General features: G+C 38.9%; 1 protein-coding gene across 5 annotated transcripts in view; it reads right to left on the bottom strand.

The window, feature by feature from the left end:
* Nucleotides 1–2,161: 2,161 nt before the first annotated feature.
* The window catches only part of pus7 (pseudouridine synthase 7), a 52,852-nt gene continuing 36,527 nt past the window's right edge, over nucleotides 2,162–18,486 (bottom strand). For 4 of the 5 annotated variants that reach the window (XM_052033936.1, XM_052033938.1, XM_052033939.1 and 1 more), the window contains exons 8-16: nucleotides 18,344–18,472; nucleotides 15,560–15,685; nucleotides 12,108–12,169; nucleotides 11,839–11,999; nucleotides 11,301–11,427; nucleotides 9,988–10,089; nucleotides 8,661–8,790; nucleotides 4,179–4,270; nucleotides 2,162–2,972 (exon numbers count right to left, since the gene is read on the bottom strand). In XM_052033936.1, coding sequence (XP_051889896.1) covers nucleotides 2,836–2,972; nucleotides 4,179–4,270; nucleotides 8,661–8,790; nucleotides 9,988–10,089; nucleotides 11,301–11,427; nucleotides 11,839–11,999; nucleotides 12,108–12,169; nucleotides 15,560–15,685; nucleotides 18,344–18,472 — 1,066 coding nt within the window. In that variant the 3' untranslated portion in view covers nucleotides 2,162–2,835. The remainder of the gene's footprint in view (nucleotides 2,973–4,178; nucleotides 4,271–8,660; nucleotides 8,791–9,987; nucleotides 10,090–11,300; nucleotides 11,428–11,838; nucleotides 12,000–12,107; nucleotides 12,170–15,559; nucleotides 15,686–18,343; nucleotides 18,473–18,486) is intronic. The other variant, XM_052033937.1, reaches the window with a different exon arrangement.

The following is an 18,486-nucleotide window of genomic DNA, read 5'->3' on the forward strand; positions in this document are numbered from 1 at the left end:
GAGAGGTGGAAAAACTAGTTAGGAAGAAGGTGGCAGTATACATAAGGTGTAAGCAAGGATCAGACAGGGCTCGTGAGGAATATAGAGTAGCAAGGAGGGAACCGAAGAAGGGGCTGAGGAGAGCGAGAAGGGGACATGAAAAGGCTTTGGCGAGTAGGGTTAAGGAGAATCCCAAGACTTTTTACTCTATGTGAAGAGCAGAAGGATGGCTAGAGTAAAGGTAGGTCCGATTAAAGACAAAGGTGGGAGGATGTGCCTGGAAGCTGTGGAAGTAGGTGAGGTTCTCAAATGAATACTTTTCAGTATTCACCAAGGAGAGGGGTCTTGATGACGCTGAGGACAGTGTTGGTAAGGGTAATGTTCTGGAGTATGTAGGTATCAGGAGAGAGGATGTGTTGGAGCTGTTAGAAAATATTAGGACAGATAAGTCCCTGGGGCCTGAAAAATATTCCCCAGGCTGCTTTGTGAGGCTAGGGAGGAGATTGCTGAACTGTTGGCTAGGATCTTTGAGTCCTCGTTGTCCACGGGGCTGGGACCGGAGGATTGGAGGGTGGTGAATGTTGTCCCCTTATTCAAAAAAGGTAGTAGGGATAGTCCAGGGAATTATAGACCAGTGAGCCTTCCATCTGTGGTGGGTAAGCTGCTAGAAAGGATTCTAAGAGATAGGATCTATGATCATTTGGAGAATCATGGACTGATTAGGGACAGCCAGCACGGATTTGTGAAGGGAAGATCTTGCCTCACTAGCCTGATAGGGTTATTTGAGAAGGTGACCAGGAAGATTGATGAGGGTAGTGCAGTAGATGTGATGTACATGGATTTTAGTAAGGCATTTGACAAGGTTCTGCATGGTAGGCTTCTTCAGAAGGTCAGAGGCCAAGGAATCCAGGGAGGCTTGGCAGTGTGGATTCAGAATTGGCTTGCCTGTAGAAAGCAGAGGGTTGTGGTGGAGGGAGTGCATTCGGATTGGAGCGCTGTGACTCGTGGTGTCCCACAGGGATCGGTTCTGGGACCTCTACTTTTTGTGATATTTACTAATGACTTAGATGAGGGGGTGGAAGGGTGGGTTAGCAAGTTTGCAGATGACACAAAGATCGGTGGTGTTGTGGATAGTGTGGAGGGCTGTCGAAGCTTACAGAAGGATATTGATAGGATGCAGAGCTGGGCTGACAAGTGGCAGATGGAGTTCAATCCGGAGAAGTGTGAAGTGGTACACTTTGGAAGGACAAACTCCAAGGTGGAATACAAGGTAAATGGCAGGTTTCTGGGCAGTGTAGAGGAGCAGAAGGATCTGGGCGTTCATATCCACAGATCACTGAAAGTTGCCACATAGGTGGATAGGGTAGTTAAGAAAGCTTATGGGATGTTAGCTTTCATAAATCATGGGATCGAGTTTAAGAGCCACGAAGTAATGATGCAGCTTGACAAAACTCTAGTTAGACCACACTTAGAGTACTGTGTCCAGTTCTGGTTGCCTCATTATAGGAAGGATGTGGAGGCGTTGGAGAGGGTGCAGAGGAGATTTACCAGGATGCTGCCTGGATTAGAGAGTATGGATTATGAGGAGAAACTAAAGGAGCTGGGCCTTTACTCTTTGGAGAGGAGGAGGATGAGGGGAGACATGATAGAGGTATACAAAATATTAAGAGGAATAGAGTGGACAGCCAGCGCCTCTTTCCCAGGGCACCAATGCTCAATACAAGAGGGCATGGCTTTAAAGTAATGGGTGGGAAGTTCAAGGGAGATATCAGAGGAGGGTTTTTTACACAGAGGGTGGTTGGTGCATGGAATGCACTGCCGGGGGTGGTGGTGAAGGCTGATATGTTGGTCAAGTTCAAGAGATTGTTAGATAAGCATATGGAGGAATTTAAGATAGAGGGATATGTGGGAAGAAGGGGTTAGATAGTCTTAGGAGTGGTTTGAAGGTCGGCACAACATGGTGGGCTGAAGGGCCTGTATTGTGCTGTATTGTTCTATGGTGGTTCTATGGTACAATCTCACCAGGGCCTTGTATAACTGGAGCAAGATATTTCCACTCTTGTACTCAATTCTCTTGCACTGAAGGTCAATATATTATCTTATTTTCCTACCTGCTTACTGTACCTGGATATTAACTTGTAATTTGTACACAAAGACATCCAGCTCCTTCTGAACACTAACACTTTTTAATTTTTCTCCATTCCTGTTTATTACATTTTTGGATTTTGTGCAAGCTTTGGAATTACACCCTGTGCAAAGAGTCAAGATCATCAATCTTCATCATGAACTTAACACACATTAGCAATGTACTATCTCACTGGCCAAAAAATCCACAATTCTCAAGAGTGTGGCATAAAGGGCCTGGGACTTGTCCCATAGTAAAAACAAAGTCCACAATTTGGTCATGTAGGTCTGATTTATATGAACTCTCAGCAGTTAGCTGCAGATAACTATTGAATGAAACCAGATAATAGGCTGCTGGATTATTTCAAAATTCTTCTTGCTTTATGGTTAAAATTCCAGATATCATACCTTAAAGATCCTTTTATTTCATACATTATATCCAAAACTGGTAATTTTAATACAAATGCAGAAAATATAATTATCACTGCAAATAAAACTGCAACAAGACAGAAGCAAGCTGTGTTTATAATACTAAAGATCTATTTATTGATCAATGTTGCATATTGTGCTTAAAAGCCATTAAGTTTTACAAACGTGAAAAATAAAATCAACCCTCCAATGTTAATAAAACAATTGTAAAAGATTTTCAGTCACATAACAAGCCAAATAAAGGTAGAACTTTCCTAAATATTTCAGTGGCTGCTAAAAAACCATATAGATATATTTATAAGGTTATCGTAACCAGACGGTGTTCAGCTGAGTCTGATTTTTGATGCTTGTGTCCATTTTGAGTACCTCTCGAATTGCCATAGTCGCATAAGTAGAGGGAGGAAGTGAGAAATCCATTTTCAATGCTTTCAATTTACCATCTGCAGCAAGAAATAACTAAGATTAAATTTCTTTAAAATACCCCAAAATCGTTAGCCGTTTATGAGCTGAAATAGAGATATTCACAGAACCACCAAACCATTGATTACCTTTTGATTCTCTCCCAAGAAGTGAACATTTACCACCCATCCCTCATTGCCCTTGAGAAGGTTGTGGTGAATTGTCTTCTTGAACTATTGCAGCCTCCAGGATTATCAATGACCATGTTGGAAGTTGCAGAATTTTAAAACCAGCAACAATGAAGGAACAGCCAATTTATTTCCAAGCCAGAAAGGTATGGCAACTGGAGAACAACTTGGATCTGGCTGCTTTTCTGTTTGCCCATGTATTTCTAAATAGTTGAGGCCATGTGTTTGGAAGGTGCTGTTGAGAATGAAATAATGCAGTGCAGTTTGTTGATGGTAAACAAACTGACGTGTGCCAGTGGTGGAACAAATGCATGTTTAGAGTGGTGCAGGGTGGCATTCAATGGTGTCAAGTTAATTGAATGCTGTTGGGAGCTTCGTTCATCCATACAAGTAGCAAGTGCAACATCACACTCTTGACTTCTGCCTTTTATATTTCGAAAGGTTATTTTTGTTTTGGTTGGATGAGGGGTGTTGGTTGATAGGTGGTGATTTACTCATTGCAGTACAGCCAGACTCTAATCTTGAATTGTTACCAATGTTTCTTTCCAATTTTATGGGCTAAATTATGATGTTTTGTATAGATATAGGATGTGAACATATTTTAGTTAAAATTAAATGGTTTCTGCGATGGACCATCTGGTTATGTCAGTTTATAATTGCACCGCAAAGACAAAAAATAATCCTAGCCTTGATCTCAGTCCATTGGAATACAAAACTGACCTTGGTGCTTGTAGGTTGGGATAAGAAAACAGGTCAGAGATCCCATTCTGAATGGTATCAAATAACACCCAAGGGTGTGGATACTGAATGAGTATAGGAGTAAGCCCAGCTTTAATATTTTAGTGTCAAATATTTTCTGTTTGGGATTATATTGACCAACACAGATCAGCATTCATAGAGCTGTAGCCCCTAAAAGATGCATGAACATCAGCACAGAGGAATTAGATGTGAGGGGAAGAAAAACCTCTTGCCTTTCAATGTTAGAAAATAATACTTTGTACATTGTTTAAATTCTTATCAATTTATAAAGATCCATTTCCAGGTCGATGTTCACCATACCTTTGGAAGATTTTGGCAAAGGTACTCCTTCCAGCTTTTCCACATCAGTCTGAACCAATGGAATTTTCTTATCATCATACACTAGAATCTCCCTATGAATTTAAAATTCCCAAAAACATAGTTCAGTAACCTGAAAATAGGAACATCATTTTGCAGCTTGAGGAATTGCATGAATATTAATTAAAGAAGAACCAAGCCCAGCACATACACAATGGCACAGCTTTGTGCATGATTTCCACATCTTTCTCATCCCTTTGGAGAGATAATAAATAAAACAAAACCTGGGGCCAATTTAACACAAATTCTGAAATGTCTCATCAGCCTCCAATGGTAAACCAGTAAAGCTCAATTCTTCTAATCCCAGACAGCCTGCAACTAATGAAAATGCACCTTACACTTTATGTCATGAACTCTTTGGGCCAGGAGTGACAAAACTGTGACTTCTATTTATGAAGTGCACCATTCAGTATTAAAATTGACAATATTGCAGCCTCCTTTCCTTTCTGAAGTGGTGCAAGGATGACCAGTAACTGCTATTATAGATTGGACAATCAAAGCAGTTAAGCATGCAACACCTAAGAACAGTGGCAAAAAATTAGAAGCAGCAATGTTGCACATTGAGGAGGTACAGTGGCATGCAAAAGTTTGGGCACCCCTGGTCAAAATTTCTGTTACTGTGAATAGCTGAGTAAAAGATGACCTGATTTCCAAAAGGCATAAAGTTAAAGATGACACATTTCTTTAATATTTTAAGCAAGATTACTTTTTTATTTCCATCTTCTACAGTTTCAAAATAAAAAAAAGGAAAAGGGCCCAAAGGAAAAGTTTGGGCACCCTGCATGGTCAGTACTTAGTAACACCCCCTTTGGCAAGTATCACAGCTTGTAAGTGCTTTCTGTAGCCAGCTAAGAGTCTTTCAATTCTTGTTTGGGGGATTTTCACCCATTCTTCCTTGCAAAAGGCTTCTAGTTCTATGAGATTCTTGGGCCGTCTTGCATGCACTGCTCTTTTGAGGTCTATCCACAGATTTTCGATGATGTTTGGGTCGGGGGACTATGAGGGCCATGGCAAACCCTTCAGCTTGTGCCTCTTGAGGTAGTCCATTGTGGATTTTGAGGTGTGTTTAGGATCGTTATCCTGTTGTAGAAGCCATCCTCTTTTCATCTTCAGCTTTTTTTTTACAAACGGTATGATGTTTGCTTCCAGAATTTGCTGGTATTTAATTGAATTCATTCTTCCCTCTACCAGTGAAATGTTCCCCGTGCCACTGGCTGCAACACAAGCCCAAAGCATGATCGATCCACCCCCCCATGCTTAACGGTTGGAGAGGTGTTCTTTTCATGAAATTCTGCACCCTTTTTTCTCCAAACATACCTTTGCTCATTGCAGCCAATAAGTTCTATTTTAACTTCATCAGTCCACAGGACTTGTTTCCAAAATGCATCAAGCTTGTTTAGATGTTCCTTTGCAAAATTCTGATGCTGAATTTTGTGGCGAGGACGCAGGAAAGGTTTTCTTCTGATGACTCTTCCATGAAGGTCACATTTGTGCAGGTGTCGCTGTACAGTAGAACAGTGCACCACCACTCCAGAGTCTGCTAAATCTTCCTGAAGGTCTTTTGCAGTCAAACGGGGGTTTTGATTTGCCTTTCTAGCAATCCTATCAACAGTTCTCTCGGAAAGTTTTCTTGGTCTTCCAGACCTCAACTTGCCCTCCACCGTTCCTGTTAACTGCCATTTCATAATTACGTTACGAACTGAGGAAACGGCTACCTGAAAACACTTTGCTATCTTCTTATAGCCTTCTCCTGCTTTGTGGGCATCATTTATTTTAATTTTCAGAGTGCTAGGCAGCTGCTTAGAGGAGCCCATGGCTGCTGATTGTTGGGACAAGGTTTGAGGAGTCAGGGTATTTATAAAGCTTTTAAAATTTGCATCACCTGGCCTTTCCTAACCATGACTGTAAACAAACCATAGCCCTAACAAGCTAATGAAGGTCTGAGACCTTGGTAAAAGTTATCTGAGAGCTCAAATCTCTTGGGGTGCCCAAACTTTTGCATGGTGCTCCTTTCCTTTTTCACTCTAAAATTGTACAGAACAAAAATAATACATTAATCTTGCTTAAAATGTTGAAAAGAATGTTTCATCTTTAACTTTATGACTTTTGGAGATAAGTTCATCTTCTACTCACTTAACTATTCACAGTAACAGAAATTTTGACCAGGGGTGCCCAAACATTTGCATGCCGCTATAGGTAGGCCACAAAGCAATGATGTGGCTGTTCCTTCTTATCATTTTCTGCAACCTTTGACATGGCTGAATACACCTTCCTCCCATAACATTTCACCATTATCACCCTTTGAATGGTTACTAGGTTTGCTAGATTTCATTCCTAACTATCTATTTATAACCGCAGATTGCCTCCAATCACTTTTAGAGTCACAGAGTCAGTCATAGAACATGGAAGTGGAGCCTTTGGAAACAAAATCCACACTGAAAAATCAAGCTTCTATTTATACTAATCGTATGCTGATTTGTTCCCCCTGCAGGCACATCAACTCCCCCCAGATGCTACAATTCACCTATATACTAGAAGCAATTTACAGCAATTATCGTACCAACCTGCATGTCTTTGAGACATGGGAGGAAACCAGAGCACCTGGAGGAAACACAAGCAGTCACAGAGAGAATGTACAAACTCCACTCAGACAGCACTGGAGACAAGGATTGAACCCAGTTCACTGAAGCTGTGACGCAGCACCTCTATTAGCTGTTTACTGTATTGCCCAACTTTTCATCCTCCATTGACACTGTTACTTCTGGTAAGCCTCAAAGATCCATAATTGGCATCTAGTTATTTCATATAGTACCAGATTCTAAACATATACCTCAATATGCAGCTCAAGCTTACCATGACCTATCTTGATCACCCCAGTGTCTCTCAATTAGTCCTTATCCACGGTATGGTAGCGTAGCATGGTACGGTACGGGCGGCATGGTAGCGTAGCGGTTAGCACGACGCTATTACAGCGCCAGCGATCGGGGTTCGATTCCCGTCGCTGTCTGTGAGGGGTTTGTACATTCTCTCGTGTCTATGTGGGTTTCCTCTGGGTGCTCCGGTTTCTTCCCACATTGCAAAGACGTACGGGTAGGTTAATTTGGGTTTAAAATGGGCGGCGCGGACTCGTTGGGCCGGAAGGGCCTGTTACCACGATGTAAATAAAATTTAAAAACCTACTAGATCAGCAAACATTTCCTTAAATTATATACTGAGAATATCAATATTAATGTTTGTCTCAAATCACATTCCACACACCAACCATGTCCTTGGCAACTGTCTTAATCTGAACCAGACTGTTTGCAATCTCGGTATCAGATCTGATCCAAGATGAGCTTCAGACTATGTAGTCACATCACCACCATGACTGCCCATCTCTAATTCAACATCACCCAACTCAGCCCTTTCCCCCCATCTCACTTGCTGCTTTGATTTCTTTATTACCTTCAGACTTGACCCTAATAATCCACTTACAGGTTTACATCCTTCATTCCACCCAACCAGCCCAATTATAAACTTCAGGTTACCTAGAACTCTGCTACTCCTATCAAACCCTTTTTTCCATTACACAGCTCAGATTCCAAATTTGTTAACAAAACTTGTGAAGGTCCTTGGGATGTTTTGCTACATTAAAGCTGCTGTATGAATTGAAGTAATTCTTTTCGATCACAGAAAAAGGAAAAGATTAATTATCACTAAAGAACAAAAGTGAATCCAGGAGAATTCTGAAAAGATTTTTGTACAGTGAAAAATCAGTGCCTAGAATTTGTCAGATATAAATATAGTTGTTTGAAAACATTTCTGCTGTGGGGAGGAACTCAAACTTAACCTTCTTCCTTAAGATACTTCATTTAAGTGATTCAACGGGAGCAACCATAAGCGGATTTACCTTAAATATTACAGGTATTACAAAACGGCCTAAAGGTTTCAGACTATGGGAAATTCTGGAGAGGCTGGGACTCGGAAACAGCTTTCCCTTCAAATTGATAGACATATGGTGCTGCAATGGTATTCTGTGATGTAAAGGTAACCATGAAGGTGACATATGCAAAGTTAACAGCAAAAGATCTTCATGACAATCAATTTCTATATTTGGCATTTTCAATTTAAAAAGGTCAGAGAAACATATCTGCTGCAGTACATTTGGAGTATTTGTATATGGCAGGCAATTCCTATAACTGTCATGATTGATTCCTATAATACTTTTTCAGCTTGTTCTTCTCATTTACTATGAAGAAACCAACAGGGGACATATGATAAGAAAATCTATTAAGTCTAAATGCATGTGACTAAACTATGTGTAAGATGGGAAGGAATATCAACATTGTGCACTTCAAAACATAATAAATGACTGCAAGAACAGTTACTCCACATTTAGCATTGCTGTACGTTTTTAATAAAATGTATTTAGATTTTAATACTCACCAGGTAACATTCTGAGGATGAATAATAATTTTCCTGTATGCTCCTGATAATGAATAATCTCTAATTTTGTGTCTCATATTATTTATATCTAAGCCATCAGCAGCCATCATTTCTTCATAGGCCTTCCCAACTTCAAATACAAATATACAGACACATGTAACTATTAGAAACGCACAAGAATAGCAACAAAATCAACTCTAAGTTCTCCAAGTCACACATCATCCAGACTCTGTTAAACCTGAATCGATACCAGGCAAAATTCCTACTTAAACAGGATTGTGTAAGCAGGATCACCACAATGACTGCAGAGTTTCAAAATACATACTCTCACCAACACACTCTCAGAGTAACCAAGGATGGGCAGTAAACATGACCACATCAGCATCTTCCACATCACAAGAATGTTTTAAAAAAAAATCCACAAAAAAGCACAACTTTAGATCCTTCCATGTGCTTTCCAGCAACCAAAATCTTCATGTTTGCTCAGGCTAAAAAGGATTCACTACCACAAGTGCATTTCTCAGTTTATGTTTATAATAGATTTCCATTTGCTGTACTCTCTCTCTCTCTCTCACTCACACACACACACACACACACACACACACACAGAGGAAAGGCAATAACTCCTTCTGCATTAATATTGGCAATATATATGGTAACAAATAGCAGCAAATTATAATAACAACCAAGTGTGGGTAGACTTAAAGTGGGCTCATAGTTTGTAAAGTCCCTATACCTGTAATTGCAGCTCTAAAACTATAATTGTCAGTAAACTCAAGATAGTAAACTCTGGACAGATTATTTAGGTACTTTCTGAAAGAATGTAGGAAAATCAGAGGAGGAGTAGAACACTCAGCCTCGCAAGTCTGCTCCTGCCCTTCAATTTGGTAATAGCTGATCTGCTCCAGGCCTCATTTCATCTTCTGTGCCAGTTCCCCATGGCCCTCAATTCCCTGATTGAAAGTTTTATCTACTTCCTCTTTAAATTCCCTCAGTGATCTAGCCTTCACAACCCCTGGGCAGAGAATCACCACCCTCTGCAGGAGAAAAAGTAAAGAACAGTAGTTATGTAACAAAGCTATACAGTGACATGAAGAATAGTCTTTTGGCTTTATTATTGGAGGAGCAATTCTCCCTAAGAGTCAAGATCAAAAACTAAGAATGTAATGAAGCTACAGTATTTACTCTCATTTTGTGGAATGAGCATATCAATTGCATTACATTGATTAATTTATCCAAAATACAGCCTTTTGGCTAATCTAAATGTTGAATTCTGTCATTAGGTGGAAACACATGTAAACGAGTTAAGCAATTCCAAATAACTTACTTTTATGCTTTGGATAGAGAACATCAAATCCAGGCAAGGGCAACACCACGTCATGTATGGTATATTTCTCTACGTCAGATTCCTGAATTGGAACTGCTGTTCCTAAAGATCAATAAAATAGGCAGTTTTTATTTCCTGCATATTAAACGTTGATTTTTGATTCCTGGATAATACTAAAAACAGTTCCATTAAATTTTGTTTGCGGTTACAAGGACAATTCCACTTTAATGCAAATGAACTTAAGGTGGAAATTGATAAAGTTATAGCACACACAAAAAGTGCTGGAGGAACTCAGCAGGTCAGGCAGTATCTATGGAGGGAAATGAACAGTGGATGTTTTGGGCCTAAACCCTTCATCGGGAATCCTGATCATGAGTCCTGATGAAGGGTCTTGGCTCAAAATGTTGACCTGATGGACCTGCTGAGTTCCTCCAGCATTTTTTGTGTGTTGCTCCAGATTTCAACCATCTGCAGTCTTTCTTGTGTCTCAAAGTTATAGCACAATTTGGGGGACAAGGCAACAATCTGACCCTTGAAACTATTATAGCAAGAGATACAAGATAAACTCCAGAAGGTAGTTTTATATTGTTTGTACTTCACTTAAGACATGGTATGTATTGAGCTTGTGACCAGTCTGGCTCAGTAGAAGTTTGTAAAATGGTTCACTGACCTTCCTAAAGAAAACTTGCTTCCTTTTAAAGTCTGGACTGAATGTTAATTCAGGCCCAATATCAATTTGTCTTTAAGCAAAGAAAGAGCCAGTACCATGCTAACACGTGACAGCATAGTAGCACTTCAGAGAGTGCTGCTGCCACACAGCTCCAGTGACCCAGGTTTGATTCTGACCTCAGGTGCTGTCTGTGTGGAGCTAGCACATTCTCTCTGTAGCCACACGAGTTCCACCCTGCCAAGTGCTCTAGTTTCCTCCTAAAGATGTACTAGTAGGTTAATTGGCAACTGTAAATTACCCCTTGTGCAGGTGAATAGCAAGAAGATTGGAAGATGTTGATGAGCATGAGATAAAATAGGTTGCAGGAAAATAAGTGGGGAAATGGCACTTTTGGGAATGTTCTGAATGGTCCTCCTTTATGCCATGTGGAATGTATGAGAAAACAATTAATTACTGTTTTAATCAGTTGAACTCTGCATGTACACAAGACGGGAAGTGCTCCATGTGTACAAACAATCACTAACCTTAAGGTGCACAGAGCAGAGCAGCATGACTCTTGGTTTCTAGCTGTGCATATCATGCAGATACAGGTCAGAGTCTGATGGGTTGTATTGGTGCAAATCTAAAGGAATATCCCATTTACCTCCTTTCAGTACCAAATCTCCTGGCATTGCTTTAAGTCCATATTCTTCGATCCGTTTACTCACTATGTTATTCCACACATAGCTCTGATAACTGTGAATGTACATTAATCGATTATTTCTTGGAATCTGAAAAACAAAAAAATTGGGTTATACAAGCAGATTTTGCAAATCATTTATAATCAGCACCAAAAAAAGGACATCCAAAACATTTTAAAATAACAAGTAAAAAGGTTTTCGTCCCTAATTTTGATGAAGATTTGTTTTAAATTGATGTCCAAAATTTTTATGAATGGATGCAACCAATAATAGAAAAATAGCAGCATAAACTTTACTAAAATCAAAGAAAAGCTTTTAACAATGGTATTGAGCATAATACATCATACTATTCCTTAAGAACATAAATAAGTTTTAATTACATCAAAACATATCAAATTTATTTTTGTGAACTGATAGTAGACATGCACAAAATGTATATCACAGAAGCAGACCATTTAGCCTTGTCAGTTCAAAATATGTACTGTATGAGCTGAAAATTACCATTCCAAATGCAGAAACAATGTTCTTCATTCCATATTTTGCCAGACCTCGGAGCAACTGTCCTTCCACACACCTTTTCACAGGAAGCTTTTTCAATGCAGCTTCAGGGTCCTTGGTCTTAGCCCATTCCTCCCTGCATTTCACCAAATATCCTCTCTCTGCTAAAGGCAAGATAGTAGTATTAACTATTTCCAAACTTTTCCAAGCTAGTGCATGGGCTACTAAAGATACACATTTACTTTCATTGGATACCAACAAGACATTCCTACCTCCTGGACGTGGCTTCAGGATCAAATCAATAACTTCAGTCCAATTGTTTTGTAGAATTGCTCTAAATAACAAATGACAATAATCAAAGTATATATCTAATAAAACACAGCAACAGGGCTCCTGCCAGAAAATAATTGCAAGTCAAAGAAACAGAACAAAGTTCACTTTTGAATGAACATATTTATTTTGATGGAATTTGATATTTTGATGAATTCAAGTATTTATATCAGATTTCCTCTCTTTGCACATAGTAAATGCAGGATGCCTCAAGCACACTGGAACAATAATGATGATTGATGATGCCCTCAGAGATTTACTATCGCAGTTGGAAGCCTAATTCAAAAGACTAACGTACATAAGATCCTGAATTAACAATAACATATTGAAAAATGGATCTATTTGGAACGTAATAAAAGTACAATGACTATGCAAAAGTAGAACAATTTTCATTCCTATAAACCATTCAAGCTCACTGGTGAAAGCTTAATTTCAGGAACCAGTTTTCATGGACCTATTTGATTTCTTTAAAATCAGCACAGTTGACATACTTGGTTGTCCAGGGGATAGGATATGAAGAGAACAAGAAAGTATAGATTGTATAGATTCATGTAAGATTCAGTCAGGACTTTTCATTCCCACAAAATGATTGTGTTCTTAAGAAATTGTAGAGATTAGGGATTAAGTGTTTCAATGTAGTTTAAGGAAAAACCACATAAATAACAGAAAAGAAACAATTTTAAAACAACACTGGTAGAAACTTGGTTAAGAATTTCACTTGCCCATTTAATACGAAAAATATTTTGCTCTGCGCGTCAATGAAAAATGGTGTAACACAGATCCTATACAGGGCATCTGAGTAGTGTCTCCACAACCAGACTGAGAAGAAGGATTGTGAAATACAGTGCAAGGCTTGAATAAGGAAGTTTTAGTAGTAAATTAAGTGTCAAATCAGAAATGGAAAGAAAATATGAGAGGGACAGCAAGAAAAAGAGTCAAAAAGACAAAGGGAAAAATTGCATTAAAACCTGAAGAAATGAGACTCCACTCTTAAAAATGTTAACTTTCATTCCCACTGAAAGTGACAGACAAGCTGTAATTAACATTTAACACATCATTTAAATGGTACTTTGACTAAAATGACGAATCCTAAACTTCTGTGGAAAGTTTAATTGGTATCTGCTGGTAAAAGCCAAATTAATAAGATTACAAAGTTGGCTAAAATAGTGTCCCTGAGACATCAACTTTTGGTTTTCCGTGTACAACTGCAAAGCTGTCTGTGAGTGAAAGCACTATGGTATTTTGCATATGAACAACAGTGTGTGTCATTAGGCCCATTGTTATCTTTTCCGCCTTTTTTGGGCCAATGCTGATCACCACATAGTGGCGATTGAACTTTGGTTGAAGTTGGGTGCTAGCCCAGTGATGCATGAAGTCCAGAGAGAACATTTTTTTTTCTGTCAACTTTGACATTATCTGTGCAAGTATGTAATAAAAGAGAGGCAGCCTTTTCACCAGTTTGGGGCAGAAGGTGAAATAGATGCATTGCTTTTAAAATACACCCCCAAAGTGGCAGTGAATTCTCTTCCTGCAAGATGCATGTGCAGTTTGATTCCAAATGGAAGGAAAGCGGTGGGTAAGTTACTGAAGGGAATTATGAGGGACAGGATCTACCAGCATTTGGCTAGACGGAATCTGATTAGGAGTCAGCATAGCTTTGTGTGTGGGAAGTCATGTTTGACAGATCTTTTAGAGTTCTTTGAAGAGGTAACCAAAGGATAGATGAGGGCAGGGCAGTGGATGTTGTCTATTTGGACTTGAGCAAGGCCTTCAACAAGGTTCTGCATGGCAGGCTGGTCTGGAAGGTTAGGTCCCATGGAGTCCTGGGAGAGCTAGTTAGATGGATTCAAAATTGGCTTGGAGGTAGGAAGCAGTGTGTGGTGATTGTTTCTCAGAACAGACACCTGTGACTAGTGGTGTGCCGCAGGGATTGGTTTTGGGACCCTTGTTATTCATTATTTATACAAGTGATTTGGATATGAATGCACAAGGCTCGATCAGCAAGTCTGCAGATGACACAAAATTAGGAGGTTGATAGTGAAGAAGGTTTTCGTAGATTACAGGGGGATCTTAATCAGTTAGGGAAGCGAGCTGAAGAGTGGCAAATAGATTTTAATACAGATACACAAGACATTCTGCAGACGCTGGAATCTGGAGCAACACATACAGAATGCTGGAGGAACTCAGTAGGTCAGGCAGCATCTACGGAGGGAAGTAAACAGTCGACGTTTAGGGTCGAGACCCTTCAACAGGACAATACAGATACAGAAGGGGACTGCATAGAAAGGGACCAAAATATTTTTTTATAAAAGCTTTACTTTTTTTTGTAAACATTACTTCACTTTCTCTTTAGTAATGCAAATGTGAATGAGAATCAAGGTATGCAAATGGCAGTTTTGTTTTCTCAGCACTCAGAAAACTGCAACTTGAATTGCTAAACACAGTACATGCCAAATTCAGTGAGTTTCTGAACACTAACATCCAGGGCTTGAAGCACATTGTTCAACATTGGGAGACCTGCAGTTAACAAATATATTAGACAGACAGACAAAAACAAACATCTTGGGAGCAAACTCATTTCAATGCAAAGTAACAACAATTTTATTTGACAGTAATAGCATTACCTAATATGAAATGAAGGCAGTTATTTTAACATTTTGAACTACTTAGTTTAATATTTTATCAAAAATATTGAAAGCTTGTGAAATATATATAAGAAAATATTACTAAAATATACAAAATTTGATCAAAATAAGAGTTGGAGCTGTTCTGATTCTAACACAGAGGAAGATTCAGGATCAGAATTAGTTCAGTTATAATATTCCAACCTCCAAGTCAGAAGTTCAGCGGTTCAATCACATTATGAGCACATAATCTCAGCAGATTTTTCATTGCACTGTTGAGTTCTGCTCATCAGAGTTGCCATTTTCTGGATGAGGGCCTATCTAGCTATTCAGTTTGACTTGAAAAGGTCCCCAAATCTGCTGGTTTTCTGGTGAACTTTTATCCATCAACCAATATCAGTAAGTTATATCATCTTATCGCCCCTCTGAAGCTTTGCTGAATACACATTATCTACTGATTTTATTCACATCTCTGGCTAAATTTCAGAAGTATTCATTGGCTGTGAAACACTTTAGGATGTTTTGAGATGAAAACTTCTTATATTGATGCAAGCTCTTTTGTTTTTCTTGGCTGTTTTGTGAGATGCATTAGCTTCATTGTCAAGAATGTGTTTACTTACAACAAAGGCAGGCAATCAGTGGGATTTGTTTGGGATCTACCATTTTTATTTTCACTCGGAACTGAAACAGGATTAATTAGCCTTTGTTAATTTCACAACAGAGTGCTTCACTCTTCAGTTTCTACAATTATTAAAGAAGGTGCTACTTACTTTCCCACTTGGTAAGTAGGAACTGCTGTTGTTCCAAATCTCTGCATTCCATAGTAGTTAATAAATCCAATGTCCCTGAGTGAAGTCATGGCATGCTCTACCTGCACATTTGATCCAGTGATATTTCTAATAAATAGAAAATAAAACCAAAACCACTAATACAGCTTCCAACAGATGATTTCAAAAATTAACAGGCAAGACCTGATTTTATACACGTCAAATTTAAACACATTCTAGTGGTTTCACTTGGTCCTTTTAGCAGTTTATCTCAATTCACCAGCCAAGATCAGTGGTTTGTGATGGTAACCAAAGCTCATAGCTGACTGTGCCTCTCCCATTCTTCAATGATAATAAAGATAATGATAATGAAAGTTTAGTTTTCATGCTTGTATGCTATCTTTTTTGCATTCCAGTGCAAGTTACCATTACCATAACCATAACACTTTAGTATGTGCAGTTAAGACATGCTTCCAATTTGATAATTTTGTTTCTTGCCTTGAGGACAATAGTATATTAGCTGATGGTAAAAACAAATTAATGAAATTAGCTAATGTCTATCAAATACTGTTCCAAAATACAGACAATCTCTTTGAAAGAGAAATCTGTGTGTTACAGCTGATATCCAAACATTCAATTTTAACCAGTCTTTATATCTGCACTGTAGCCTTAGCTTTCCTTTGTAGCTTAAAGTCAAATTCACTGCACTTTCTCCTTCAAGATTTAATGCTCAAAACAACAAAACAATATAAAGCAGCTATGAATCTGTATGAGAATACAAGAACAAATAGACAGCAGGAGTTGACTGTTTGGTCCTCTGCGCTTGTTCCACCAACAATATGATCACGGATGATATTTTACCCCAGTGCCACCTTCTCATTCTCAATTCCCTTAACATTTGCAAATATATCAATGTTTATCATAAATATGTTGAACAATTGAGCTTCCACAGATCAGTTGGGTAGAAAAATCCGAAGATTCACTTTCCTCTGGGTCTGAATCCTCTGGATTTCTTCTCATCTCAGTCACTCTTATCCTTTATCTGAGACTGTAATCCCTGGTTCTAGACACCCCAGCTAGGAGAAACATATCTTTTAATCTACCTAGTCAAACCCTGTTGGAATATCGTATGTTTCAATGAGATCACCTCTCATTTTTCTGGACTCAAAGGTGAAAGGTGTATTCTGTTTGGACAATCCTCATAGAGCAAACCCCCATTTCTAAGAATCAATCTGGTGAATGTTCACTGCACTCCCACTGATGCAAGTATACCCTTAAGGTAGGGTGACCAAACCAGTGCACAACATTCCTGATGTGGTTTCATCAGATGCACATGTAACTGCTGCAGAATATTTTTACTCTTGTACTCAAATCCCCTTGCAACAAAACCAACCCAGGTCCCTCTGATAACCAACACCTTTCAATCTTTCACCATTTAAAAGAAATACGAAGATGAATGACATTCCATATATTTACATTATTATCTTCCTGCCACGTCCTTGACAGTTTTGTAAGCCTCTCTCTATCCGCTTGAAGCCTCTATGCATCCTTATCAAAATTAGATGGCCACCTAACCTTGATTATCAGCAAACTTAGTTCCCCTCATCCAAATTATTGGTACAGATTGTGAATAGTGGATGCCCAACTTCCAACCTCTCCCACGCTCCAGTAGTCACAGCCTCTCAATCTGAAAACAAGTCATTTATTCCCATCCTGTTTTCTATCCATTAACCAATCATCAATCTGCGTTGGCATATGTACCAAAGTTCCATGTGCTCTAACTTTGTTTAGTAAACTTGTGTGACATTTTATCAAAGCCCTTCTGAAAATCGACTGGTTTCCTCCAAATCTATCTGGCAGTTACAACCTCAAAAAAAAACAGGCAGATTTGTCAAACATGATCTCCCTTTCATAAATTCACGTTGACCAATCCAGTTATTATTTTCTAAGTGCCCTGTTACCACATCCTTAAAAACATGTTCTAGCATTTTCCTGCTACCAATGTTAGACTAACTGGTCTGCAATTCTCCTTTTACCCTCTCCCTCCTTTCTTAAATAGTGGAAGTTTGGAGTGGGGCTGCTGTATTTGCTATCTTCCAATCTGCATAGACTGTTCAAGAATCCATAGAATTTTGGAAGCTGTGCTTCCACTCTCTCTATATTACCCTCTTTAAAAACCTTAGGATGCAGTTACTGGGGACTTATCGGCTTTCATTCCCATTAATTTCTCCAGTACAGTATTAGTGTTTTTACTACTGCTGATTTCTTTCAGTTTTACACTTTCTCTAGACCTGTGGTTCTCCACCATGTCAGACAGCATTACTCCACCTTCTGTGAAAATGGACACAAACTGTTTGTTTAATTTCTTTGCCATTTCCTTATTTCCCAATATAATTTCTCCTGTTTGACAAAGAAGAAACAGTCACACAGGAGGACATCAATTTACAACTGCCCCTTCACATGCAGGATGAGAAGTCAGACTCCCGTCTATTGGGAATGTTAACTACATGCACGCTGTTCAACAAAGTTAGACATCTAGAACATGGAGGCACTTACCATATTGCATTATTTGGACCCTGCCATAACCATAACACAGATCTGCCCACAATATGACAGCAGATAGTCTATAAAGTCAGGGAAACTTTAACAGATTAACCATTAACCTGCACAGTGGTAGAAATGCAAGAGCTTTTAAGAAATAAGGCCCATTTCTATTAGAGCTTAATTAACACAAATTTCTCATTGTGGTTACAGTAGATTTGTCTTATATTTCCATAATAATCTTACCTTAGAACAACTGTAAAATGATTTCCTTGCAATTCTCCCAATTTCAAGGGATATTTTTTGTAACTGAAATTGCCTAGCCTGAAGTTCATTAAACATTTGTTCAGGTGAGAAAGTCTCTGTGCTGTGATTCTGTAAGAAATTTA

Source organism: Pristis pectinata, chromosome 19 (assembly GCF_009764475.1).
Source record: "Pristis pectinata isolate sPriPec2 chromosome 19, sPriPec2.1.pri, whole genome shotgun sequence".
Taxonomy (NCBI): Eukaryota; Metazoa; Chordata; class Chondrichthyes; order Rhinopristiformes; family Pristidae; genus Pristis; species Pristis pectinata.